Source organism: Anopheles maculipalpis, chromosome X (genome assembly GCF_943734695.1).
Source record: "Anopheles maculipalpis chromosome X, idAnoMacuDA_375_x, whole genome shotgun sequence".
Classification (NCBI taxonomy): domain Eukaryota; kingdom Metazoa; phylum Arthropoda; class Insecta; order Diptera; family Culicidae; genus Anopheles; species Anopheles maculipalpis.
This window is the reverse complement of record NC_064870.1, coordinates 15,082,902-15,109,407: the sequence shown is the minus strand read 5'-3', so window position 1 is coordinate 15,109,407 and position 26,506 is coordinate 15,082,902. Positions and strand designations below refer to the sequence as shown.

General features: G+C 39.9%; 6 protein-coding genes across 6 annotated transcripts; 4 read left to right on the top strand and 2 right to left on the bottom strand.

Moving 5' to 3' along the window:
- Positions 1–342: 342 nt before the first annotated feature.
- Positions 343–3,521, bottom strand: LOC126560286 (platelet-activating factor acetylhydrolase IB subunit beta homolog). Its single transcript, XM_050216304.1, has 3 exons — positions 3,436–3,521; positions 2,904–3,233; positions 343–624 (listed from the first exon to the last, which is right to left on the bottom strand). The coding sequence occupies exons 1-3, from the start codon at positions 3,499–3,501 to the stop codon at positions 343–345; spliced, it is 678 nt and encodes a 225-aa protein (XP_050072261.1). The 5' UTR covers positions 3,502–3,521.
- Positions 3,522–5,306: 1,785 nt separating this feature from the next.
- On the top strand, positions 5,307–6,319 carry LOC126560238 (transmembrane emp24 domain-containing protein 3). Its single transcript, XM_050216301.1, has 4 exons — positions 5,307–5,501; positions 5,691–5,801; positions 5,874–6,093; positions 6,159–6,319. The coding sequence occupies exons 1-4, from the start codon at positions 5,307–5,309 to the stop codon at positions 6,314–6,316; spliced, it is 684 nt and encodes a 227-aa protein (XP_050072258.1). The 3' UTR covers positions 6,317–6,319.
- Positions 6,320–7,358: 1,039 nt separating this feature from the next.
- LOC126563834 (protein YIPF5 homolog) lies at positions 7,359–8,189 on the bottom strand. The gene has a single exon (XM_050220609.1). The coding sequence runs from the start codon at positions 8,187–8,189 to the stop codon at positions 7,359–7,361; it is 831 nt and encodes a 276-aa protein (XP_050076566.1).
- Positions 8,190–10,550: 2,361 nt separating this feature from the next.
- On the top strand, positions 10,551–11,369 carry LOC126560120 (glutathione S-transferase 1-1). Its single transcript, XM_050216285.1, has 2 exons — positions 10,551–10,742; positions 10,803–11,369. The coding sequence occupies exons 1-2, from the start codon at positions 10,608–10,610 to the stop codon at positions 11,367–11,369; spliced, it is 702 nt and encodes a 233-aa protein (XP_050072242.1). The 5' UTR covers positions 10,551–10,607.
- A 670-nt stretch (positions 11,370–12,039) lies between these two features.
- Positions 12,040–13,365, top strand: LOC126559602 (fatty acid hydroxylase domain-containing protein 2-like). Its single transcript, XM_050215776.1, has 3 exons — positions 12,040–12,428; positions 12,498–13,128; positions 13,218–13,365. The coding sequence occupies exons 1-3, from the start codon at positions 12,350–12,352 to the stop codon at positions 13,357–13,359; spliced, it is 852 nt and encodes a 283-aa protein (XP_050071733.1). The 5' UTR covers positions 12,040–12,349; the 3' UTR covers positions 13,360–13,365.
- A 2,853-nt stretch (positions 13,366–16,218) lies between these two features.
- LOC126561905 (diacylglycerol lipase-alpha) lies at positions 16,219–24,493 on the top strand. Its single transcript, XM_050218276.1, has 9 exons — positions 16,219–16,344; positions 16,425–16,531; positions 16,609–17,213; positions 17,309–17,407; positions 17,469–17,669; positions 17,758–18,176; positions 19,067–19,441; positions 19,594–19,726; positions 22,598–24,493. Exons 1-9 carry the CDS (start codon positions 16,250–16,252, stop codon positions 24,485–24,487), a joined length of 3,924 nt encoding a protein of 1,307 aa, XP_050074233.1. The 5' UTR covers positions 16,219–16,249; the 3' UTR covers positions 24,488–24,493.
- Positions 24,494–26,506: the final 2,013 nt, after the last annotated feature.

Sequence of the window (26,506 nt, the reverse complement as noted above, 5' to 3'; positions counted from 1 at the left end):
AGCACTTTGTTTCATGATGGAACGACATCATAGACAAAACTTATGAGACCGTTTTTCATGTATATAACCTTAACCCAGCCGCGTATCTTCCTTCGCCACCGAAAAGAAATCATTCAAGAAAGTTCCGCGTCTGAAGAATACGAAACTGTTGTTGGAGAAAAAAATCTAAATATGATTAGAATAACACAAATCAATAATTTTATAAAAGAAAGCATTTTTTCCAAACTAACCAGAATCCGATAAATCTGAACTACAACATCAATGAATTGAATGGGCAATTGAGGTTTTTTTTGTAAGGCGAAGTTGCTCTTGATTTTGTAGGCCCAGCTAATGGTCTTGCCACTATTCAGAAGGAGTCAGATCGCGTTCCCGTTCGTTTTCGGTAAGAATTTGATGCAACAAATCACAAACCGGTTCGAACACCTTTTTGCAACCTACATTGGTAAGGTTTAAATAATCGAACATATCGTGATGACTGATCGTGCCGTCGCTCTGTATTAACCCATTATCAACAGTGACGATTTGCACCTTATTAATGCCGATGCAGCGTTCGCGCAGCAATCGATTTACTAGGCCATTTTTATCCCTCAGCTCGTTCGGTTGCTGACCACGGGGTAGTAAAGTCTGTAAAAGGGAGAAACAGAAGGAATATCAGAACGACAATAGGGAAAGTTAGTAGTTTCTATTACTGGCTGGCCGACGGTAAAGCTGATACATAGAGGCGGATAGCACTTCTTGATGCCCTAAGCGAAAATGAAAAAGGATCGAAGGGGGGAGGGTGTGGCATTGGCGAATCAAGCTGTTTGAAGGTTTTCGGCGGAATGGATATCGAAGACCATTACTATCAAAATCTTAAGTCTTCAGGGGTGAGCATGACGTTCCATTGATTTCCCGTGAAGACATCAGGGGCCCCCAAAATATGAATAAACCAAACAAACTGATAGGTCTCATGATTTTTATGCGCTTTGAGATTGACGATCTATTGTGTTCTACTGTTTGCTAAACTATGAAAGCTGGGATTCGGCAATCTTTTTGTTCATGTGGCCAACTATTTGAAGGATTGCTCCAGCCAAGTAATACTTGGTGAACAGGTTTCCAGATGTTTTTCTTGTTCTTGAGAAATTCCCCCAAGGAAGTGTTCTAAGTCCATTCTTTTATGCCTTGACATTGAAGTCATCATTGAGTGAATGAGGTTTGTAGTGTCAAATTGTGTCTCTTTATGCCCGCCTAACTCATTTCCTTCTCTAATTCCCGTAGTCCTATTTTGTTTAATTATTCACTGTCCCAAACTTCTCTTGTCCATGTTACTTTTATACGTGACATTGGTATGATACTTGATGAGAAATTGAACTTGTAAGAACATGTTGACGAAGTCATACTGAAATCCAACAGGACACATGGATTCATCATTCGTGTAACTGTTGATTTCCGGGATGCTACTTGTCTTGGGACATTGTATTGTAGTCTTATGCGCTCCATATTGGTGTACGCAAGTGTTATTTGTTGTTCGTCCACTATTAAGAAGAAGAATTGAGAATATTCAAAGATATGTCACTCAAGCCGCTTATAAACTCGAGTCACTGCTTGGTCTTCATTCATCAAATCGAGGTCGTCATGTCGCTCAAACATGTTTTATTGGCAGCTTATGTAATAATGATCGTCTTCTCTAATGTTTGAGATGGTTCAATAACTTTGACTCTTCCTGTGATTTTAATTCCTCTGTATCCGCCCATCGTTCCCGCGATTATTCCTCCTTTCCTTTCTTTTTCGCTTTTTCGCTTTTTTTATGTTTCTTTTTCTCTCTAAAAAAGTTTTATTAATATGTGTAAGATTAGTGTAATTTCAAACTCTTAAGGCAGTAGTTTTAAGTAACTAAAAAAAATAAAATAAAATAAACGAAAATCACTGAACTGTTGCTAGGTCTGTTCTATACTTGAGAATGCGATAACACGAATTCAGCCACGAATTTGCCGGACTGTCGGATGGAATTCCTTCGTCTTCTATCCGGTGCCGATTGCTTAGTCTCGAGTCTCTAACGCGCAATTCTTACTTCCAATCATACTTTATCGCCTACCTCCTGTCCAGCTCTCCTTTTTTTGATTCCTATCGACGCTCATTCACGTCGCTTGCGTGACAGAACCCCCCCCCCCCCCCTCTTTTTATTACATTTCTTCTCGTCGTTCAAGCCACAGTCAGGGTCAGAACTAGTGTTGGAAGATTCAAAACTCTTTAGATTCGAAGGTTCAATCCCTAGTAACAATCGAATCCGGTTTTATCCTTATTGAAGGATTCAATCTGATTGGGATTCGATGCAATTCGAACTCCAATAGGAGTGAGAAGTAGATTTTGTCCGTTTTGTTATTTGTGATGAATTAGGAAACGATTATGCATGATCCGATCCGACTATGCGAAAAAATTCTCGTGACAGCCTGGGGATTTACATTTTTAAACACTATTCAGAATGACCCATTCTAACAAGCACTTTCGCCTTTTAATGAATGGTGCCTCCTATTCGACTACAGCTTCGCAGTTACACAACTTCGCTCCCGTATTTGTGATTCTTCGTCCCTTACGTTGTTACTCTAGTTTCTAAGCCCTAGCTTTAAGAATAAATAAGCTTTAATAAAACCCTAGAGGCAAACAAGTTAACATTAATAAATAATACAACAATTATCATGATTCCCTTCTACTATTGCATGACGCCCATGTTCGTTTTGAGTTTCAGCTCGGGGTCCCTTTCGTGGTGGAGTCCCCGACGCGACTGCTCAGCCCGCTTACAAGAAGATCCGCCTCCAACTGATGCCCTTTGCTTTGATGCATAGAATATGCATCACTATGGTGCCTAAATATACGACCATCCCCAGCAAGAACAAAAATGATCAGCAGCCATCGCAAAAACTTACCGGAAGTATAATGTACACATCAGGCAGCTTCTGACGAATTGTTCGTACTAGCTCCAGAATGCCTTCGGTCACCTCCTCGGCCGAATCGCCGATGTTGTTGGTACCGGCATGCAGGACAATCGCCTTCGGACGCACATTGTCCAGCTCACCATTCTGTAGCCGCCAAAGAATGTTCTGCGTTCGGTCGGAGCGTATGCTAAAGTTAAGGCAATGCATAGGTACGAAATGTTGGTTCCAATAGTCGGTAAACTGCAGCGATTCGAGTATGCAGTCACCGATAAACATTACATCTGGATCCTTCTCCTTACATTCGGCCACGAATCGTTTATGCTGAAATGTTAAAAAGCGTGATATACATTGCCGGGCACACATGGTAACGAGGTCCAACTCCTGGAAAGCACCATTCGCCAGAATGACGGTACGATGCGACACGAATGGTCGGTTGATAAGGGGATGGTTGAGTGGTAGAAACCAGGAGTTGCTGTTTACCAGCACTGGGGTCGTCGTCCATCTGATTCAGTAAACTACTTACGATACTCAGCCATCGGTCATCACCGTCCAGGTCTTTGCAAATGGCAGGCAGTGTTGTCACATTCATGATTAATATATCGCAGCTATCGTTCGATTTTGCCTGCACTCTGTGATAAAATAAAACGCTCTCGATACTACCGGACTGCAACGAGCGTCGTCACAGAATGAGCAATTCCACGCACGCAGGCTAATAAACAAACCGAAACTTTTGCAATATATAGACCACGACACGACCAAGCCGCCTCTATCAATACGTTTGCGTGAATTAAATAAGCGAACCGCTTACTGCTAATAACGCACAATTTATTCACTTAAAACACATCTATGAACCAAAAAACGATACAAAAGTGCGAGTATAGTCCGTTGGCAGTAAGTTCCACTTTCTTTTTTCAGGCTTCACTTTTGCTTTGCTAATTGCAGACTACTTGCGTGAATGTGTGAATAAATGAAAACGCTTCTCCCACGCGCACACACACACACGCATATGCGTCAAGCTTTTTCTCTCATTATGGCAGTGCGGATAATCCAACCCGCTGTCATTATAATAGCAACCAAAAAAGGGTCTATTTAGGTTTTTCACTACAAAAAAAAATCATTTCACTTATGAGACAACAGCTTGGGACTGCCAATGTTGGAGCTTTGGAGGAGCCTTATTGGACCTAACGTTTCTTGTTGTGTTGCAGATTTTTATTTTGAGACAGGGAGGCGTCACCAATACCAATGCTACGAAAAAAAGTGAAACAAGACAAAACAAACCACATGAAACCCATCATCTGTAAATAGGGCTTCTATAGAATCATTTGTTAAACCATGGCATATTAAATCCTTAGGTACATCCTTATTAAACCTATTCCGGGAACTGTTGTTGAACAGGATCACGAAAATTGCAACCGCAAGGGCATGTGGTATTTGTGCAGATTATAAACAAAGAGCATCAAGTACCATCGAACTGTCATTTCTGGGTTCTTTTTTTTATTTTACCCCACCAGCTGCACCAAGCAAGCTTTCTGTTGGCTTAGGTGAGCCTCAAGGCGACAATCGCTGTGAGCGTCAGGTTGAGCCGACCATTGCTGACTAAAAAGGGGTAGTAAACGTGAAGGCCCCTGCTGAAAAAAAGTTAAAATCCCTATTTTGATATTTTTTACAGTTTGCATCGATTTAAATAGTTTGAAATTTCCCGTAGCGGACTTAAAGAACAGTAACACCCTCTGCAGGGCATCAATTGAAACTACGCAAGATCAAGAAAATTTTAGCAAAATCCGCTCTGCAAGCTCGTAAGTTGTCAGATTGTGTTGATAGAGCGTAGATGAAGTCAAAGTGGAAAAACTTTTCTTTCGTACAAATAGATATCTAGATTTCCAGGTCGTTTTTTACTAACCAAAGGTGGTCTAGATTTAGTAATAACACGAATTATTCGCATGTAATTTTTTTTGCCATCCCAATGCATACGTGCATATTTCTAAACCACACATGACGTTAATAATGTTTGACTTCTGCGATGTTTGGCTTACCTATTCAGAGAGGCGAATGTAGTTTTTTTGAAACTCACATAATTAACAAACAAATTTAAGAAAAGTGAAAGTTTAGACGCAGTTCACAGCAAGCCAAATGTCACTGTAAAGTATCAAACATTGCTGCTATAAACCCAACCTCATCACACGTCATTGACAACTGTCAAATGTCAACAGTGTTGGCATTTGTAAAAACAGACCCCGTCGAATAGCAAACAGTGCCGAAAACGAGAAAAATCTGTTCTATAATCGAGAGAAAATTGTACGAACACTATTTAGAGTTCCTGCTAGCTATTTAAACATAAAATTACTGGAAACAATCCCGCGAGCACACACAGACACGAAATACAAAACACGTAAAATGACGAACCGAAAATCTCCTCTGCCACAGGGCCAGCAGCGAATTTTGTGTTTGGTTATAGTAGTATTGCTTACGCTATGTAACAAAATTCCCGTAGTAAAAAGCGTCGAGCTTACGTTCGAGTTGCCAGACAACGCGAAAGAATGTTTCCACGAGGAGATACAGAAAAACCAAACGGCTACGTTGGAGTTCCAGGTAAAATAGATTCATTAGTGACGATTGCTTGCAATGACACTATAAACATCTAACATTAAATTGTGGAGTATCAGAGTTAAAATTCTTTTAGCTCATAATATCTGGTAGTAACGATTCAACACATTGTTCCAAATATTAGTGTTGAGGGAAATGATACACGTGTTAATGAACTTATTTATTTTGTCCTAGGTTGTCAGTGGAGGAAAGTACGATGTCGATGTTACGCTGGAAAGTCCCACCGGTGAAGTGATCTATCGGCAGATAAAAACACAATTTGATTCGCACCAATTCATCGCTGCGGTAAATTTATACAGAATAAGCATACTTACAAGATGTACTCAAACTCATGTTGTATATTTTGTATTTCGCCAGGCAACCGGTGTTTACGCAGCATGTTTCAGCAACGAGTTCTCAACGTTCTCACACAAAATCGTTTACATGGACTTCCAAGTGGGCGAGGAACAGCCATTACCTGGCATCGAGGAGCATGCTACAGTGCTAACGCAAATAGAAACGTCCGCTCAGGAAATTCACAAGGGACTCAACGCGATTCTTGATTATCAAACCCATCATCGGCTGCGAGAAGCTCAAGGTACTATAAATTTAGTGATTTCATGAAAAGCAGATGTTTAAAAGCTTTAACGCGTCATTTTACAGGCAGGAAACGCGCGGAAGATCTGAACGAACGTGTTCTGTGGTGGTCACTAACGGAAACAGTCGCCATTCTCTTGATAGCCATCGGGCAGGTGCTGGTGTTAAGAAACTTTTTCTCGGAAAAGAAACCAAGCCAAATGAATTATCCTTTAATGAAATAATAAATAATCTCTGTAGACAACATGTTAACAGCTGTATTGGATAGATTCGTGCAACACGATGGGAATTGCGTAGTTTGACTTGTATAGCTAACGTGTAAAGTTTTCTCGGAATTATTTCGTATTTTAACGTTAATTTCAATGACCGCCTGCATAGGTATGTTTTGCATTATTTTTAAAATTCAAAAATTTACATTTTTGATTTTATATGAAGGCCACAGGTCAAGGAGGATTTCAAAATGAAAATTTCAAGCTCTCATGAGTGTTTCTTAATTTATCTTGCTTTGAAATCATTTTTTGATAACCTGGCGCATACACAAACTACCTATGCAGTGCAACGGAAAAGAAGCCTAAATAGTTTTTCAGTTAGTTTTTTTCTGATTCTGGAGTTGACGATATTTTTTTTATTCCGGGGTTTTGTAATTTTAGTTTGACCTGGTTGACTCTTAAGGGAGCAGTCTCCAAGGATTTTGTCTTCTAGAACGTTTGAACCACATTTTGAACCAAAAATCTCTTTCGATATTTATTACGCCTGTAAGTTTGGACATTTTGCCTTCATTCCTGAGATTAATATTCAGTGTTCGGATTTTAATTAGGATTTTGGTATGTGAAACGGCCTTTTTTTTCTAGAGAAAACACTTACAATACAATTTAACTTGACAAGGTAGGAAATCGCGTCACCGCACTGGTTTTTATGTATATTTTAGAAGAGCCTATTAGAATCTTTTTTTGCCACGTGTGACCCAACCCAACAGAAGATATATTATTTACTTAACGGCGTGCAAGCGTAAATTGTAACACTGTGCCCTTTATTTGTGTTCTCACGTGGAATAAGGCTTAAACTAAGTAAACAGCGAGCAATTAAAATTAAAAAGATGTAAAATATTATGTTAGAATTACTATAATAAAAGTTATAGAGAAGTAAGGGTTTATTTTTTGTCATTGAAAAGAAGGTCAAAGGCTTTATGAGTAGCATTTGTTATTTATTGACCATAAGTTCATCCCGTATATTAAATTGAAAATGGACATACAAAGGAAACATGTTTTAAAACAAAACTAGCATCGAAAAGATCGTAAACAGCAACGAGCACGGATATGCAATCAGGTATCGCTGGTGCGGGTCACCCGTCATGAGGCAAAACATTCGGCTCGAATACACTGTTGCTAGCAGGATGGACAAACCAGCAAACGCCATGCCGTAAAAGTTGTTCAGCGGGGCAAACAAGCCAAAAAATGCGAGAAACACAACCGGTAACATACTGTAGCCGAGTACGCTAGCTACGGCGTACACGGTGACGTGTGATTCGGTAGTGTGGCACATGAGCCAGATGAGACAATACATAGCGACCACGGATATTGTCGATAAGCCGTAAATGTAACCGAACTGTGCCTTACTGTCCGAAATAGACAAGCATGCGGCAAGCGTTAGACAGAACATGATTGGGCCGGCCAAATCGGTTTCCTCGAACAGATAGTCAGGCGTGTCGATCATCGTTCCTACGTTCTGGAAGGGATTTAGTACCGCCTTCGCTTTCTCCATGATACGCTGTGGATAGATTTCCAGCTCTTCCAATAGCGGTGGTTCGTCGAATTCGGTGGCTTCGATCTCCATGCCAGGGCCGGATGCAACACCATTATCGTTTTCATAATTGGGAGTGAATATTGACGGCGTTGGGCCGTACTGCGTCTGGGGCTGCATCATGCCGTATGGATCGTGGGAAGTCGTATCGGATAGCGGCTTGTACGCTTCGTCCGATTGTAGAGAATCATTCCAGTAGACAGTTTCGTTCGGGTTGAACGTTTGGAAGTCCATAACCTGTGACTTATCGTCGAACCCTGTATAAACATCCTGCGGTTGTTTGGCCCAGTTGGACATTGTTTTTTTTTTCGCACTACAAATTGTAGGAATAAGAAGTTCATTTCAGTTCATTTGAGTGTTATTCATTCGCCAAACTATTCTCATACGTACCTTAGTTTGTACCTTTCCAAAAGCAATGAATTCTCCTGAGTCTCGATTGTTGTTTGATGATGGGTACTCCGTATAGGCTATTGTAGGAGACGAGAATACAGGAATACAGAACAATTGGACGTTTTCCGATTTGACAGTCCTCTGTCCAGAGCCAGAGCACCGCTGTCAAAATTCACCGTTGTGAAAGGTATTTATCGGTGGAAAAAGAATGCACGCGGAGTAAAAAAATATTTTCCGCACTTTTCTGCATAATATTTGCCATATTTTTTTTCAATGCATAATATATTTGCATTTTGTCTAGGAGCACACTGAAACAAAAATATTTGTTCGGAAAATCATGCGATTAAATCGGAACGATGGAGCTGTGCCACCATAGAATAGCTGTTATGATCATTAAATTAAAATCAATCAAACCAAACGTTAAGCAAGCATTGGGCACTCTTATTCGTGGAAAATATTAAATTAATAATTCTTATCTGTATCTAACTGTACAATTGATTTCAAAAACTGACGTAAGTTCTCTGATGATTGGTACCCGGGCCAAAAATGCCACACCGCTTCTGTTTCTATTTTTGTCGACGTATTCCACGATACACGGTACAACAATCCAATCTCTTCGGCCTTCGTTCACTGCTTTATGAATACGGTAAAAACAAGATCTTTATGTTTGTTGACTTTCTAAGCTCGGCTATGGGAGAATCCCTGTAGGGGATTGTATAAAATTAATATATTTATCTATTTTCCTAGCTGTTTTTGTAAGGTTGCTCTTTGCTTATGTTTGATATGATATTTTACTTATTCGGTATTGTAGGATTGTTCATACTCGCTAGTTCTTTTCTTTTGTATTATTGCTGTTGTTCGTGTCAAGATGGTAATCGTAGGAGTGCGAATGATAGAGGCGACATCGGCGCTGACTTCACAAGACAGGGACCGGAGTTCAAATCCCAACCGTATCTTTCCCTCGTAGTGAGGACTTAACTATCCAACTACGCGATATCAGCATGTCTAGTAAGTAGTGATGACGTTATTAAACCGAGAAGATGTAATCAGGTGAAATTTTTTTTGTGAAACTCTAGTTTAAGAAGGTCCTTAATTAACGTCTAATTAAATTAGGTAAAGAAGGATTCACGAATTAGTTTTTTAGATGAGAAAATCAGAGATACACTGGGACGCTTTTCATTTTTGTAGAAGTAGGTTCAAAGAACCTAACAGGTTCGTTCGTATCCAGTGGCGAACTTAAGTCCCTCATGGACATAAAGCGAAATGGAAGAAGGGGGCCTCCTATCACATCAAATCTGCTGACCGGGGGCTTCCCCCCGGAATTCGGTGAGCGCAGTAGGTAGTCGCTTAGGGCTCCGGCAACTGCTTGGTATAAGGGGTCTAGTAAAAGGGGCTCCGCGTTATTACCTTTGCAGTAGTAACTTCGCAGTAAGGGCCTTGTATTGGGGCCCGCATACGGGGATAAGGAGCTCGTACGTGTTAGAAGCCTCCTCAAAAGGAACAAAGATTCCCCTCCCCTTCAGCACTCTTGATTTGAATATGATAAGGGCAACAACATCCATACCGCCAAGGGCTTCCAAAGTCCGGTCAGTAAACAAAAAAAAAATCCGTTGATTGGCTCAAACAAGAGGTTTGTTGGACGCACGTACAAACTTGTAGCACGCTCCTGGTACTGAAGCGACTAAACACGCCATATTAGCACATGAGAGTGATGGGGAAAGATTCCTACATTTGGCTCGAGGAAGACATGAGGATCACATTTTAAAATTAGGAAAATCGCTTCTATTTTTCTTATTGAAATAATGTGGGGTAACTTCAAGAATAAACTCAAAAAATAATGATCCTCCCCTCACCGTCCATCACATAAAAAAAAGAAACCATCCCACAAAAAAGAGCTCTACTTTACAGGTGGTCCCGCTTGGACAAGTCAAGAAAAAATCTATTCTCCATATTTTATTTGCATAGACTCTTTAGTTTTGCCATGTCTTTGCATATTAACTAAATTCTGCGTTCTTTGCTGTACATTCGCTTTCAACGAAGCATGCATTGTAACATCTTACCTATACAGACGAGCGAACACATGCATCACTAACACAAGCTTCTAAGACGTGTCTTAAAATAAATTTATTCCAATCAACTTTCACAGTCTTGCATCTGGAGGTACTCTAAACCGGTTTACCTCTTGATGTTTTACTGGTTTTATTACATGTGTAACAACATTTTGTACCACATTAATAATAGCGAATCAATAGCTGAACAAACCATTCGTCCACCAACGTTCCATCGCGTTGCATTTATCGTCGATTTGTTTCAATATACTGTGAAATGAAGCTGTACGCAGTGTCTGATGGACCACCATCATTGGCTGTCCGGATGGCCCTCGAAGCACTCAACATCCCTCACGAGCACATAAGCGTGGACTATGGCAAAGCGGAACATCTTACGGAGGAATATAAAAAAGTAATTTGATTTGACTTTGTTATATGCATGTTCTATGACGTTTGTTCATATGCATTGTAGATGAATCCGCAAATGGAGATTCCGGTCTTGGATGATGATGGATTCTTCTTAAGTGAAAGCATTGCAATCTTGCAGTACCTGTGCGAAAAGTACGCCCCGGCAAGCGAGCTGTACCCAAAAGACCCTAAGGATCGGGCGCTTGTTAATCATCGACTTTGTTTCAATTTGGCCTATCTGTATCCAGAAATATCGGCCTATGTCATGGCACCGATTTTCTTTGATTATCAACGAACGGAAATGGGCTTAAAGAAACTAAACAGAGCGTTGACTGCATTCGAGACGTATCTGAACACCACTGGAACAAAGTACGTGGCTGGCAATGGGTTGACTATCGCGGATTTCCCATTGGTAACTTCTATAATGTGTCTAGAGGCGATCTCATTCGACATTGGCACCAATTTTCCAACCGTTCAGCAGTGGTACTCTAATTTCAAACAGGCTCACCCTCAGCTGTGGACAATCGCAGCGAAGGGTATGGAGGAGATAGCAGATTTCGAGAAAAACCCACCAGATCTTTCCGGAATGGTGCATCCAATCCATCCAATTCGTAAGGCTGGAGCTAAGTAAACGATGGGCCACAGCAAAAGATTTTGCTAATAAATTACGTGCATTTTTGTTTTTTTCACATTTCATTTAACGTTTCCGGACGTTCTCATCCTTTGCACGATCGGTTGTTTCTCCTTGGTAATAAATGCTGGAGGAGGCGACAAAAGAAAAAGATTTTTTTAAATCCATTTTACCCTCTTGAAACAGAAAATAGTTCGGATTACTTTTATCAAAGCGATGACAATAGCGATTAGTAAACGATAGCTATCATCTAGCTGACCTATCCGTTTGCCTGGTTGATGACTAATTTACTGCGAGAGTCGGTAAGTGATTCCAAAAAAAAATGTATAGAAAGATTACTTTATTTATGTACGTCTAGAACTGCAATTTATTGAAAAATTAACTAACAAATCGACAAATGATGAAACCAGATTGCTGCATTGGTAAATCAATAACTCACAGTGACTTTTAATTTGTTTCAAGTTACCTCGCAAAATAGCCAGTCAACGATACGAGATAATACGTCTTTCTCACCCTCTGTCTCGTTCTCTCTCTTTCTCTCTCTTTCTCTCTCTCTCTCTCTCTCTCTCTCTTACTTTTATTCTCTCTTTATTAGTTAATTAATTTTTATATATTACAAAACTGTTCTTATAGTTATATGTATCTGTGTAGATACCGCACTACCATGTTCAAAGTATGATTTCCGACAATATTACGCAAGCCATATCGCGAGCATGGGATATTGGTAATATCAACAGTCGGCTTCATACCATAAGCCGCAAACATCTAAATCATGCCCGGGATAGAAATAAAGATAAATCTAACTTTATGTTATCTTATCGTAAACCCGATGGGCGTGCTGTGTTCATTTTGGAATCTAGTCTCCAACGTTCTTTTATCCGATCCCCAAACGCCGAAAAGTTACAAAATAACCGTTGACACACAATTCCAGCTCAGTGTAGTATAGTCGGCAAACGAATGCGTGCGTTACTCCCTGGATAATGGATACGGTTTTCAGAACTCGTGATTTAATTGGGTCACTGGTGGAGAAAAAGTGGAACTCACTTTTAGACGTAATAGGTACGCAAAAAAAAAAAATTGTTCATTTTTTAAAGCTCATTGGGCTCTAACTTAATCTTTATTGCACAGGTGACGATCCCGACTTTCTCTATACATGGGGGCTAACCATATACGTACATTCCTTTTTCTGGATCGTTGGTGGAATGTTTGTGCTAATGGATATCTACAACAGACCAGTGTTTTTGCGTAGATATAAAACACAACCGGGAAAGAACGAACCCATACCCTGGAATGATTTGCTGCGGGTCATCAAGACAATAATTTTCAATCAAACTATCATCGGTATCCCGCTAACGTTTGCTGGATATCATGCAACAGTCAAAGGATCCGTTCCGAACGTACGTACACTGCCCAGCATCGCTGAGATCCTGCGCGATCTACTAGTGTGTGTTATCTTTGCCGAAATTGGGTTTTACTACGTTCACCGGTTTCTGCACATCAAGCCACTCTACAAACTGATCCACAAAAAGCACCACGAGTGGACGGCTCCGTTCGCTTGGACTGCGATGTACTGCCATCCGATCGAGCACATCATCAGCAATATGATCCCACCGATGATCGGCATTCAACTGATGAAGGCGCATATCTTCACCACGGCCATATGGTTTCCGCTGGTAATCTTCAACACGATCCGAGATCATTGTGGTTACCATTTGCCATTCTTTCCCAGTTCCGAATACCATGACTATCATCACGCCAAGTAATAATCACGTATATCTATGATATCTCATGTATCAGCTTTTAATCGAGATCCATTCTATTGTACATTATGTTTATGTGCTTTTGCAGGTTCACCGAGTGCTTCGGAACTTTTGGCTACCTTGATTGGCTGCACGGCACGGACACGAAATTTCGCAAGTCCAAGCAATACCAGCGTCATCGCACACTATGGGGCATCAAATCGGCAAGAGAACTGTATCCGGACAGTTGAGTCACAGTTTTGGCATACCATCGAACACTGGGTAAGCAGAATTCGCAAATACTTACGTGCTAAACTATGTCCTCCGTGGTTCGCTATCCGTCTGATTCATTCATCTAATGACAAAAAACACGTCTTCAATAAAACAAACCTATTGGACGGTTTACACGCATTCGTTGTATATAATGCATTTGTATAGAAAAAAAAAAATACACAACTTAAAAACAATACAACATTGACTAATCTTAAGCGTAGTCGCATTGAGACATGTGTGTACAATCAAATTAGACCACTAATTGAATATATAATGTAGTTGGTAATTTAAATATTCGCAGATTCTTTCATTTATGCCTAAACCCCTAACTCCATTCTCTCTCGTGCTTGTACGGTAGGATCTATTAATGAAGATTGTTTGTTTTATTTATTAAGACAATATTCGTTATTGTAAAGGGTCGGACTTAACACGGCAGAACCGGATATCGAATCCCGCCCGGAACCGTCTTCCTGTACGCAGGGCTATGGTCAAAGTAAACTAAAAATGACAGGCACAGACCTCTCGAGGCTGTAGAATAGAAGATATTGGATATCTTCTTGTTGGCATAATGGCCTTCTAAGATCACGCCAGTCATCTATTTTACTTACTAGACTTGCTGATACGTACTTTGATAGTCAGTCCTTACTACGGGAATGGTTCGAATGGAATTTAAACTCCGGTCGTACCGTGTGACGACTGACACCGCTGTATACCACAGCACCCCGGCAGGATTAAACACCACAAACGTACATCAAACTACATCTTGTAAACCTTACAAACCACATTGAGTATTGTCTGTTTGGCTTAACGATTCGATTCGATTCGTTCGGGTGGGGTTGGAACTCTGGGTGCTGCCGTATGAAGACCGCCGCCGTTATCACCTCACAGCTCATCCTTACAAGCAGTTCATTATTCCTTCCTATTAACGGTATTTGATTTGTCATGATTGTCATGTTACGTTATTATGTAATTATTCAGTAAGGGAAAGAAACCATCAAATCGGAAAGTGGATGTATACTAAAAGGCTCAAGAACTCTTACTTTAGTTTAAATTCTTGCATTTTAGCTTTGTTTTCTTTGCTTTTTCCTAAAGTTCTTATCTGATTGTAAATTTAAAAAATTATTTGAAAATTTAATCACTTTTCTCATAATCGCAAATGCCAACGCAAAGATTTTTTTTTTAATCCAACCGTCTTATATGTGTGGGTGTATGTATAACCTGAAAATGTGTGGCAATGTAATGGGCAACGAAGAGCGCAAGTCACGAGATAAGGCAAAGTTGCTCGAACCATCCGTGCGAGTCCTGGCGTGACAGAGGAAAAATCAAAGGCCTCGTGCTCGTCACGTTCAACTGTTCATACTCTCTCACACGAGACCGGTACATTTATTAGTGTATAGTGCTCTTAGAACGATGTGCTAGCCGAGCGTCCGTATTCCCAGTTTGATCTGATAAGAGGTTTAACAAAAAAAAATTTAGACAAACGATAGTCCGGAAGAGAAGATAAGGATACCCACAACTACCAACGTAGATTATTACAGCACGTTGATATCTTGACAAACATCGCACCCTCGAAAACTCTTGCGAGAAAGTTCGTTTCTCACCCGTCAAGAATTCGGTGTTGGGACGCAAGTTTCGTGTTGGGATAGCCGTGCAGTTGCGCACTTTGTGCCGTTGAGGCGCGCGCACATGTTTGTGGTGGTGAACATATTTGCTGTGTACGTGCATTGTAACGATGGCCGCGACGGAGACGATTTTCCCGTGAGTCGCCCAGTGGCATCCCTACCCAGAAACGAATCGGATTACGGAAAAATGTCCGCGCCTTTCCATTAACAAACAAAAAAAAAACGACCATTTCAACATTTGGAGCCGCTATATGTATGGGTTCTTCAAAACTAACGCGCCCTGCATGCAACAAAAAAGAGCAACATCTTGAACTGTTTGCAATAACTAATCCGCGTGTAAGCTGAAGTCAATTTAAGCGTGAGTATTAATAGGTGACAATCGAGCCCATTTACCAGCTTGACCAGTGTTTTACGCTCTGCACATGGCTAGTGCAGGTGCCTAGAGTGACACGGAGCGCAGCATCGATAGTGACTGGTTTTCATACTCCCCCGACAAACTCCTCCAAGGAACGACACGCGAAGGCATCACATCCTGCCAATTTGCGGGTAGCGTCGAGGAAGAAATGGTGCCTCTGCACATCAATGATAATTGCTCGTAATATTGCTGTCCACTGTTTCTTCCTCCAGTCCATTCAATCAACTGTCCTTTCAATTCACCTTTTTGTTCGCCACTATCATCATTATCTATCAAACCTGAACCGTCCAGATTTAAGTGGTGAGTATGCAAAATTTGTTTGCAAATTGTGTTAGGTTTCGATAATGGGAATGATTTAATTCGGACCGTCCATCGGTTTACGTTAAAGCTCAATATACCACAAAGGGAAATCAGGATAGAAACAACATTGATCAGAAGTCTAATTCACTTTTCAGTATAGCAAAAGGGTACGGGACAAGCAGTACGTCCTCGTAGTTTATTTGACTCCAATCCAATTTTATCTCTTTTTTCTGTGTGTGAATTATTAGAGCAACATCAGTCAATGTCAAACCAGCTACAGAAGCCAGTTCCTATGCAAAAGACTTTCACTCTCATATCCCCAATCTGTAACGTTTTCAAGGATATAAGGATTTAATTTGCAATAAAAACCCAAGTGCATTTTTGATTCACCAAGCACGCCAACAAATTTAACGTTCTATTTTGTGTTGTTTTAAATTGGAAAATTGAGATTGATAATTTTCAAATGTTCAAATGTCTACCGTAAGATGTCTATGGTATTGTATCTGGTTGATAAATAATTTATCGTTCTAGATGCCTGGCATAGTAGTATTTCAACGACGATGGTCCGTCGGTTCGGACGATCTCGTTGTTCCTGGCCTATTCCTGCTTGTTATTCATTTCATATGGTAAGAAAGCAGTACATATTTTGTACAATATCGTTCTCGCTTACGCTCTTACCTTTACGAATTATCCTTATTTTCCCTAGGCTAGTCGTGCTGATGGTGATGACGCTCAAGTTCCACTTCGATCAAACAGAACATTGCGTTTTACAGCTATGGTATTTTCAAATTGGATATATGATACTACTTGCAGGTATGTTCATCCTATAAATGAGCATAGTTGATTGTTGTATACTATATCGTTTTATCATTGTTGCATCATTTATACAGTGTGTATGTGCCTGGAACTATCCATATGTGTGGTATCGATGCGGGGCAGCATTCTGGATATAGAGCCTAGGGCATCGATGCAATATCTGCTGTACGGTCGGGTACTTTTAATGCTGATCGATCTTGGCCTGCTAACGGTAGGTATCTCTTGGTTGCGAGATAACTACACCACCTGCCCAGCCGAGGAACCGAAGGAAGTGGTGCTGGCTGCGATTGCGTGCAACCTGTTCGTCATCCTTAGCATGATCACCACCGTCTGGTGCACGTTTGATCCAGCCGGACGGTCATGGGTGAAGATGAAGAAATATCAGCGATCAATGCGCGAGTCTGAATCCCGATTCAATTACAAGCGCAGCGGATGTCGCAGTCGGAACTGGCGACAGAGAAAAGTGATCCGAGCATATCAAGATAGCTGGGATCATCGGTGTCGATTGCTGTTCTGCTGCATGGGAAATAGCGATCGAAGTCGTAACTCTTTCACTGATATTGCCCGCCTTCTCAGTGATTTTTTTCGCGATTTGGATGTGGTGCCATCAGACGTAGTAGCGGGATTGGTGTTGCTACGGAAGTTCCAGAAACTAGAACGTGAAGTTATAGTTCGACAGGTAATTAGAATCCACAAATGCTTAGGATTTGATGCGGTTAACGACTTTTTTTTTAATTTTCAATCGTTTTTTGGTGCTTTTTTGATATTTTTTAGCAAAAAAACGGAACGCACAAGTTCTTGTCTGGCGTTCCAATTACTACAAACACTCAGTTCCTGGCACTAAATGATCCAAGGGATTATGATCACTTTCAGGTGAAGTTACAATCTGTTAAAAAAAAAAATCCGTACTAATTACGATTTCCTAACTTTCTAGACCGTTATTCGATACATGTATTTTGCGCAAGGTGCATACGGTTGGCCCATGTATCTAATGAGCCATTCCAGCACTGGTGTGTGTCAATTGGCTTCCGAATTGCGATACTGCTTTTGCAGACGGAATACGGTGGATGTGGTCGATGATAATTGTTGCTTTTGCAATTACGCCGCACTTAAAAAGATGCTGGAAATGGGTGAGGTAATAAAAGACAGTTTCCCACTTGGCAGCTTCTGAATAATTCTTCACGCATTATACTTGCTCCGTTTCGCATTACGTATGTTTGTAGGTTGAAGTGATTTATGCTACATATCATGTCGATATCGCCGAAACACCGTTCTTCGTCGCGATTGATTATAACTACAACAAAATTGTTATCAGCATCCGTGGTACGCTTAGTATGAAGGACGTTCTGACGGATCTTAATGCCGAGGGCGAACCGTTGCCGCTCAATCCACCAAGAGAGGATTGGCTCGGCCACAAGGGTATGGTGCAAGCGGCGCTCTACATCAAGCGAAAGTTGGAGGAAGAAAATCTTATCCAACGTGCACTCAAACACAATCCAGCCCGAGGAACGCAAGGGTTTGGGTTAATACTGGTGGGTCACTCGCTCGGCGCCGGTACAGCCGCTATATTGGCAATCCTAATGAAACAAGAGTACGATGTGTTGCATTGCTACAGCTACTCCCCGCCGGGTGGATTATTAAGGTAAAAAAATTCTGTAATTTAATTAACCTTTATTTTAATGACCACATACCCGGGTATGTTTCGCATGTTTCGTTTTCCAAATTCAACTATTTCCAATTTTCATTTAATATAATGAAAAAAACAGCTTGAAATTTTTGCGTATGCCTAAACATTTTTGTATCATATAGCAAAAAATGGTTTATGTATTTTTTGTAATATACTTTTAACTTAATTTTCAATTCCTTTTTCCATATTTACCTGCACTGATAGGTCATATGCTTTGTATGGGTGTTTGTATTTTGTCGTTTTATAAAGCTTGTATCTTTGGATTTTCTATTCGTTTTTGCGTGAAGGTTTCAAGACAGAGGAGACTTTCCCAGAATTAAAAGCTGGAGAATGATTATCCCACACTTCTTCGCCTATTTTTGTAGGTGCTGTATAAATTGATTACTTGATTTTTGTAAAAAGAAGTAACAACAATAGAGCTACTTGCCGTGTGTGCCGTCATGTCTAACGATAATTTAAAAATTTACTTTTCACATTTGCTTAATAAAAAAAGGAAAAATGCATATTTTCATGAAAAAACTATATTTGGCGCCAGGAATCATACCGTAAATATAGAAGTTGCTACGAAAACAATAAATAAATAGAAGAAGTTTTTTTTTTGAATTCTAATCTAATGTTAGACAACAAATAGCCTCATCTTTCATGAAATTTCATGCAAATGCGACGAGCAGATCAAAAGTTATTAGCTTGCTTACCCGATAAAATGCAAACTTCCATATGTATTATTCACCCGGGTAGGTGGTGTTATAGTAGAGAAGCTTTTTGATCATTAAAACGAAGGTTTAAAAAAAAAGTAAAACATGATATGCAACATATTACGATTCATTCCCTTTTTTTGTTGCTAGTATGCCTGCTGTAGAGTATAGCAAATCGTTCATCACTTCGGTTGTGGTTGGGAAAGATGTTGTACCAAGAATCGGACTTTATCAAATGGAAGCCTTGCGAGCAGATTTGATCAACGCAATTCAGCGTAGTATCGATCCAAAATGGAAAACTATTGCTTGCTCAGTTATCTGTTGCTGCTGTGGACCGGAACCGACATCCGTTATGATGATGTCGACGAAGGATTCAAATATTCAGCGATATAAACAGGAGCGCAACAGCGCGCGCCAAAGTACGGTGCATCCTAACGACAATTCAATAGCGCTTACACTTCATCATCCACTTTATCCACCTGGTCGCATCATACACATCGTACGACACCATCCAGTTCAAGAAGAGTGAGTATCATTTGTTATAAACATATTTTATTCTTTTAAGCAAACAGAACAGTATCCAATGAAGACATCAGCGGGCATTAGCTAATTAGGGAATGTAGTATAAGAAAGTAATTGCTAATAAATTATCCATTTTTTTATTCTAACCGCTCTAGACAAATTCTTAAAAAACGGGATCCTGTGTATCAAGCTATATGGGCCGACAATAAAGATTTCGACGAGGTACTGATTTCACCTGTGATGATTCAGGACCACATGCCCGACACAGTATTAGCAGCGCTCGAAAAGGTTAGTACAAAAAAGTTAGGTCCCTGTAGATTATACATTTCTTATATCTTTAAATTAACGTTTTGTTCAATTTTGGGAATGGAAAACTACTACTCTGCTAGTGGTTGAGTGGTGAGACTTTAACGTAATTACATCATACGACAAACATACTAATTTTCGCACGAACCGGCTTGCAACCGTATCGTGTAACGTTGATTTGATTGGCTACCAGTTGTACGATATGACCCCTTGCGCTCAAATCAATCCCCATTGCGGAAGCCTTACGGCGTATACAGTGTTCTAAATCGTTCGGGCCAAGACTGATAAACGTTATAATTCGTGCCTCAGGTATCATGTCTCTGATCGTTTCATGTTGCATCTGTTGCCCAGTACCTTGAAACACAAACAGTGCGTGCAACACCAACTGATACATGTTGCCGACTGTTCGCAGCCGATCACTTATTTTTTTCAGCAGCGGCATATCGTTTGGACTTAAATTATCCAACACGATCAGATAGTGTTTACATTTACCGTGGGTTATTGCTTTCCGCAGGATCTTAAACAGTGCCATTTTAAATGCTGTGTAGGGCTTGTTCTCATTCGCTAACTCCTTCATCGCAATGATTAAAACATATTCTGGGTATGGGTAATGTTTCACAATGAGGTTGGCAGTAAAACTTTTTCCTACGCCCCTTCCACCAACAAATAAAGCGCAACTGAATTGTCCGTTGCCTGTTTGAAACCAACTGTCGATTTCATCATGAATATGTCTTTGACCAACAACATTACGCTCAATTGCTTCTAGTATCGGTGTAAAGTTAGCTTGACGTTTTGTACAGAGATCGTTAGTTAGTTGAGATAATCTTTCATAAGCGGTATAATAGTGGTTTTGCAGATCTTGGCTCAAATTGTAGTTCTTCTCATAAGCTATAAAACCAGCTAGGCAAACTGCAATGAGCAACAGTTTTAAGAACCACCAGCCTTTAGCGGGTTTTCTGCCGCTTCGTGTCTGGTGAGATGCATTTTTGCAGTCGCTTTTTGAAAATTGCACATTTAGATTACGGATTTCATTTGAATTTCGAGTTCGCAATCTGCTTGAGTTTATATTTCGAATAGCATATGCCGGTGTTTCATCAGAATCCATTGCCTCTTCCTCTGGATAGATCTGAAAATATTAAAAATAATTAAACAATCAATACATCATATTTTATCATGTATATATATTTCATATAGAAAGCGCGTAAATCTAACATAACATATAAAATAATACTGATATACAACGAACAAACCCACAGTTTATCGAACCCAATTGATCAATTTAATACTCCATATGTCACCCTTTAGCTGAAATTACGCTCTGCAAATGCTTTTTCATCGAGAAAGTCAACATTAAAGTTATTTCAGAAGAAATTTTCTCACATTCTTGCATTAAAAACCCTTTGAGCTTGATTTTATTCTGGATTATGAATATTTGAATTTTTCGCTCAAAATGATCCCACATATTCTCAATAGGATTGATGTCTAGCATTGTTTCGACGATGTACAGCAACCATTCCTTGACAAACTCAGAAGAATGCCTTGGATTATTATCTTAGACAAGCAGCAAATTTTATACATGGCTCAGTATTACAGCGATTGCTTTCAAGTTATTTTGCAGAATGTCCTAATGCTTGATTCGTTCCATTGCAGAATCAATGATCGTCAAGTTTTCGGTACCATTTGCACTAAAGGCACCCCAAACCATAACACGAACACCACCATGCTTTACGGTCGGCCGAAGATTTTTTGGATTCGATTGAGTATTTGGTACACTCTCACCTGGTCTGGTCTGTATGGCCAAACCCGAAAATATTTAATTTGCTTTCGTCCGTGTTTATGACCACCTGACTCGACTCGGCCGGTTTGACCAAGTAGTTTAGGGTATACTCTAACCGCTCTTACCGGCTTCTTTCATGCAAAGTAGTCTCAATGTCCTTCTGAATGGACAACATTCTGTATTATTTGCGAACTGTCTTTTATATTTGTGTACAGTATCAGGCTGTCTACAAGCTTGGAGGTGCTAAAATTAGGATTTTGTTTGATTTCCCGCTGAATGATGCGTTTGTGAAGTATGGTGAGCTTAACTTTGCTGGCTTTTAGGGGGAGGAGTCTCCAGGGATTTTGTCTCGTAGAAGGATTTTGAACTAAAGTAATTTTTTACTACCTTTTGCCTTCATTCCACAAATCAATAATATGTTTCCGAATTTGAACCGGGATTTTGATATGAGAATCGGCCATTATTCTAAAGAAACAATTACAATATAAAAATTGTAAGTGTTCTGTACGGACAATTTTTTTTGGCACGGGGATTTGATTTTTTTTTTGTAGTTAAACAGTTTTACGCAAACAGTATAACGGCTTGCGCCGCATTGTCGGTTTTGATCCAAATATTGGATTAACTTTATGTCATTACAAGCACTTATTTGAAAAAGGCTCTAATTTTAATGAAATGGATACAATGTTATTTTTATTTTATTTACAATTGATTATGACGGTCAAATGGATACAATGTTAAAAGTTTATTTTTATTTACAATTAATTACGACATAACAATACGGCACTGGACCGTCATAATTAATTATAAATAAATAAAAATTAATTACGACAGTACAATGCCGTATGATCACAACGTTAAAAAGTTTTCAATAACAATACGGCCTGGTCGTTCTACAGGAATAAAATAAAATTGTCAACTTTTTTTAAAATGATTCTTTACATTGTGCCCACACTTTACAGACAACTTTTTCACACAATGTATATAGACTATAGCTTATCAGTAGCATAATTATCAATCCTACATCACTAGATGTTGGTGGATCTCATTATTGATTATTCTTTATGCTTTGTCTACAGGTCGTATGTTCTATTGGGCCACAGAAACCATCTAGGCAGTTTACTAGCCTCCCTGTTATGTCTACGGACGTAGCGGAAAGATCGAAAACCAAAGGAGACCAGTCAACCGTAAGCCTAAAACTTCAACCAAATCTTGCTTCACCTGCTCAACATAAGATTTGTCTGGAAACTTCTTTTACTAATATGCAATTGCTACAGCTACACGGTGGTGAGCTCACGGACCAGGCAGCAGCACTCGGGCACCAGAATGCCGATATTTGTAATGCATCGTCAACCGCCGATAGTCTGGTCGGGCAGCGTAGCGCACAGTCCAGCCTGGTCGACGATAGCGGAATTCCCAAGAGTATCTCAGGACCAAGTGAAGTGACAACTGTGATTTTGGCCGAAGTACAAAGCGCGCCCGCAACGACAATGGCAACCGTATCTCGTGTTCCTACGGTGACCAGTGGTGGTACCACCGGTAAGATGTTGAATTTTATTGCCTCAGCTAATCGTACGCGAAACGATATGTACCTCATGTTTCAACCTTCCACGTCCGTTGGCACGACGACGAACCGGGCAGATAATCTGTCGCTAGGTATCACGCGCCGGAATTCTTACGAAATACAAAAGATAGATCTTATACATGATGATTGGTTCGGTATGGCACCGTTAGCTAGTCCGGAGAGTTTATCCGAGCTTTCTAGTATTAGTTCGCGGGCGAGCATGTCCACGTGCATGGTAAGCGGACTAGACAAAGGGTTAGAAAATAGTAAGGACACGCGACAGATACGAGTAAGCGAGCGTAGCGACTTACTAACGGTGGAATCGCAGCTGCTAACGCCGAAAGTTCTACGTCGTACACCTAAGGTGAGCGGCAATTTGTCAACCTGTGCAGAAGATGCACGCACTGTTTACCAGTACAAGCGGATGGGTAAAATATTCGTTCTGAATCAACCATCGTACGAATCGAACAGCACCCTCGATAGTTACGATATTGAACAGCCTGTAAATACGTCAGAAGAGAACGGCATTTTAGCTACAATTAATGAAAAGGATCCGCTACCTTATGATACCGATGATAGTAAAGGTACAATGGATCGAAAAGATCTGAATGCAAATAGTAAGGTAAGCGAGTCGGTAACAAAAGAACCTTGCGAAGACGCAGTTCTTTGTAGTTCTAGCTGTCCGGCATGTCCATGTCAAGGTAAATCGAATGGCAATTGCTGTCAGAAATTTAACCACCGAGAATGTTACAATTACAAATACACGTCATTTAACATATTTAAGTTTAACAAAGCCAGTGAAGTTATCTCTGGCAGTGCTGCGATCGGCAAAGTCGTTGGACCGTTGGACAGAAAAAACGATTCAAGTTGCTGGTCCCAAAGCGAATGGATTGCACCATCGCCACAAGCAGGAAACGAGGACAATAATAATATTTATCCGATCCCAGCAGTTTCTGCTTTGCCATCCGCTCCGGTGAAGGCCGGTTTGCTGGAATCACACTTTCCCGTATTTTATAGTAAAAGTGGTAATACCGACCCGAACTGGGAACATTTAGACCATTGTGCAAAGCCAGGCATATTACAACCGGGCAAATCGGTTAAATCACTAACACCGATTAGGCTGACCGATGTTCAGGAGCCTACACTGGCAACCACTACAATAGAGATAAGGAACGAAACCTTTCCATTGCTGGTGAACCTGGCCGAGCATACATCGCCGAATGGAGGTTTTTCGCGAAGGAAAAACACCGTACATCCAACGGAGCAGAATCTTATCGTTGTGGATGGGTTTAATCCTACCGATGCAGAAAACGTCGAGCCTCGCTGTTCGTCCGTTAGTTCCTACGTCTCCCTAACCACTTGCAAGCACAGCCAGCAAGCGACCCAAAGCGAAAGTAACGTTTAAAGTGTAAATTATAGTATTTACATTTCACTTTACTTTCAAATAGTGTGTAGTGATATTATATTACCTCCGGTTGAAGTAATACATTTAGGCTGATTTACATTATTCTAATGCAGAAAGAACTTTTTATGTTGTTGCGTCAACTGACAAATGCTCAACGGACCAAGTAGGACCGATTAGTGTGCCAAAAAAGATGGGCCTGTGATGTTCGTTACGCATTCCATCGTCCTGCAGGACGTATCCGATTGGACTCTCAGCCGAATTTCTATGATATTTATCATGAAAGTTATATTTATTTCGAGATACAACATATACCACTAATGAAATCCGTTGAAACAGTTTCGAATAGTTAAAGTCAATTTTACTATACACAACGCAATATACGTGATGGGGAGACGGTCTAGCCACTGAGGGAAAATAGCAATTAATTAGGATAGCATCTTTAATAGTCTATTGAGAATTGAGTTCATAGATTGTTTACTGCAGAGTATTTGCGAAAAAGCATACATTTCGTAACTATGACAAGTGTGAGAAATGAAGAAGAAAGCTAATGTAATAAGATTTACAAACAAAATCTGTAGCATGAATGATGATGATGAATGATTAATTCGAATATTATATGAACTAATGAGGGTAAACACATTCTAAATATACGATCTTAATTATTGACAATGGAATATGAAGAAAAAAGAGCAAGACAAAAGTAGTTAAAATCCCAAAACCTTAAACAGATAAACATCCGGCTAAAGAGGAATGCGACCTGTTTTATATGCAGTCACTTAATTTGGTCCTGAGCAAAAAAAATCTCTTCTGCTTTAAATGTCTTGCTGCTTCCTGTTCCTAGTCAAACAACAATTGATAAACATCCGGCTAATCCCTTTTATACAGTCACTCCTAATTCGGTTCCTGAGAAAAGAAAAAAGTTTGGTCTTCTGCTTTGAAAGTCTTGCTGCTAACCTGTTCCTTCACTTAAATAGCTAGAAATAGGACAATAGGCATATTTTGGACAAGTTTACAAACAATAGCAAATTACCATACATTAAATTTAGTGCAAAATTATGCTACAGCAGCCCATCATCAACGGTATTGTGTTGTTATAGAGACGGATAACAGAAGTATCAATATTTTGAATAAAAGAGATCTGTGTTTTTTTTTTTTGCAATTTCCATTGTTCTTCTGTTAGAATGTTAGGAAGTACAGAGTGGCATCGTAGAAGGAATATAATTTGTTTCTGTAATAAAATTTAAACAATTGATTTGATTTCTCTTCGGAATCGATTTAAATAATATCTCTTACTAAATATACAATTTATTTCAAATCAGTCACCTTTTCACTTGATAATGACCCATAGATTCTTTTGGAAATCGTTGCAGAGGCCACACACACACACACACACACACACACACACACACACACACACACACACACACAACTTCATCCGTTATTTCGTCCCATATCTTAAATAACCGTCTCTTGATTCCGTCGTTACAAAGCGACAAGCAAATTTGAACCCATTGAATTTCAGCATATGGGCATACATGCTAGGAAAATTGGGTGATTCAAGAGACGGTTGTTTAACCTTTGTTTCAATGTCCCCCTAGCGGCGTTGGTCATACATTTACATACATCTATAGGAGTTTGATTTTTCCAAAAAAGAAAGCTAAAACCGTTTGATCTGCTCGTGGTTTTCGCATTAAATTTTCCAGAAAGATGAAGCTATTTGTTTTCTTACCAGTAAAAGTTAGTTGAGAACTTGAGAAAATCTTCTTCTATTCATTCTTTGTTATTACAGCTGGGAACATCTAGTTTAATAATAATTTATCGAAGCGCCAAACGTACTTTTTGTACGAATATATACGTTTCCCGTGTTTTCAAACCTACATTTTTATTGAGTAAATGTGAAAAGTTAATAATAACCATCAAAATAAAGACACTTCTTTTCACAAAAATCAAGTAGTCTATTTATACAGACAATAAAAATAGTCGAAGAAATATCGGATAATCATCAAGCCTCTGCAAAGA

Coding starts and splice junctions, on each gene's coding strand:
- LOC126561905 (XM_050218276.1), top strand. CDS start 16,250: ATGCCTGGCATAGTAGTATTTCAACGACGATGGTCCGTCGGTTCGGAC. Junction 17,670..17,757: donor AGATGCTGGAAATGGGTGAG/GTAATAAAAGAC, acceptor GTATGTTTGTAG/GTTGAAGTGATTTATGCTAC. Junction 19,727..22,597: donor TATTAGCAGCGCTCGAAAAG/GTTAGTACAAAA, acceptor CTTTGTCTACAG/GTCGTATGTTCTATTGGGCC.
- LOC126563834 (XM_050220609.1), bottom strand. CDS start 8,189: ATGTCCAACTGGGCCAAACAACCGCAGGATGTTTATACAGGGTTCGAC.
- LOC126560120 (XM_050216285.1), top strand. CDS start 10,608: ATGAAGCTGTACGCAGTGTCTGATGGACCACCATCATTGGCTGTCCGG. Junction 10,743..10,802: donor TTACGGAGGAATATAAAAAA/GTAATTTGATTT, acceptor TATGCATTGTAG/ATGAATCCGCAAATGGAGAT.
- LOC126559602 (XM_050215776.1), top strand. CDS start 12,350: ATGGATACGGTTTTCAGAACTCGTGATTTAATTGGGTCACTGGTGGAG. Junction 12,429..12,497: donor CTCACTTTTAGACGTAATAG/GTACGCAAAAAA, acceptor TTTATTGCACAG/GTGACGATCCCGACTTTCTC. Junction 13,129..13,217: donor CATGACTATCATCACGCCAA/GTAATAATCACG, acceptor GTGCTTTTGCAG/GTTCACCGAGTGCTTCGGAA.
- LOC126560238 (XM_050216301.1), top strand. CDS start 5,307: ATGACGAACCGAAAATCTCCTCTGCCACAGGGCCAGCAGCGAATTTTG. Junction 5,802..5,873: donor CGCACCAATTCATCGCTGCG/GTAAATTTATAC, acceptor GTATTTCGCCAG/GCAACCGGTGTTTACGCAGC. Junction 6,094..6,158: donor TCGGCTGCGAGAAGCTCAAG/GTACTATAAATT, acceptor GTCATTTTACAG/GCAGGAAACGCGCGGAAGAT.
- LOC126560286 (XM_050216304.1), bottom strand. CDS start 3,501: ATGAATGTGACAACACTGCCTGCCATTTGCAAAGACCTGGACGGTGAT. Junction 3,234..3,435: donor ATGACCGATGGCTGAGTATC/GTAAGTAGTTTA, acceptor TTAACATTTCAG/CATAAACGATTCGTGGCCGA. Junction 625..2,903: donor ATGTGTACATTATACTTCCG/GTAAGTTTTTGC, acceptor TCCCTTTTACAG/ACTTTACTACCCCGTGGTCA.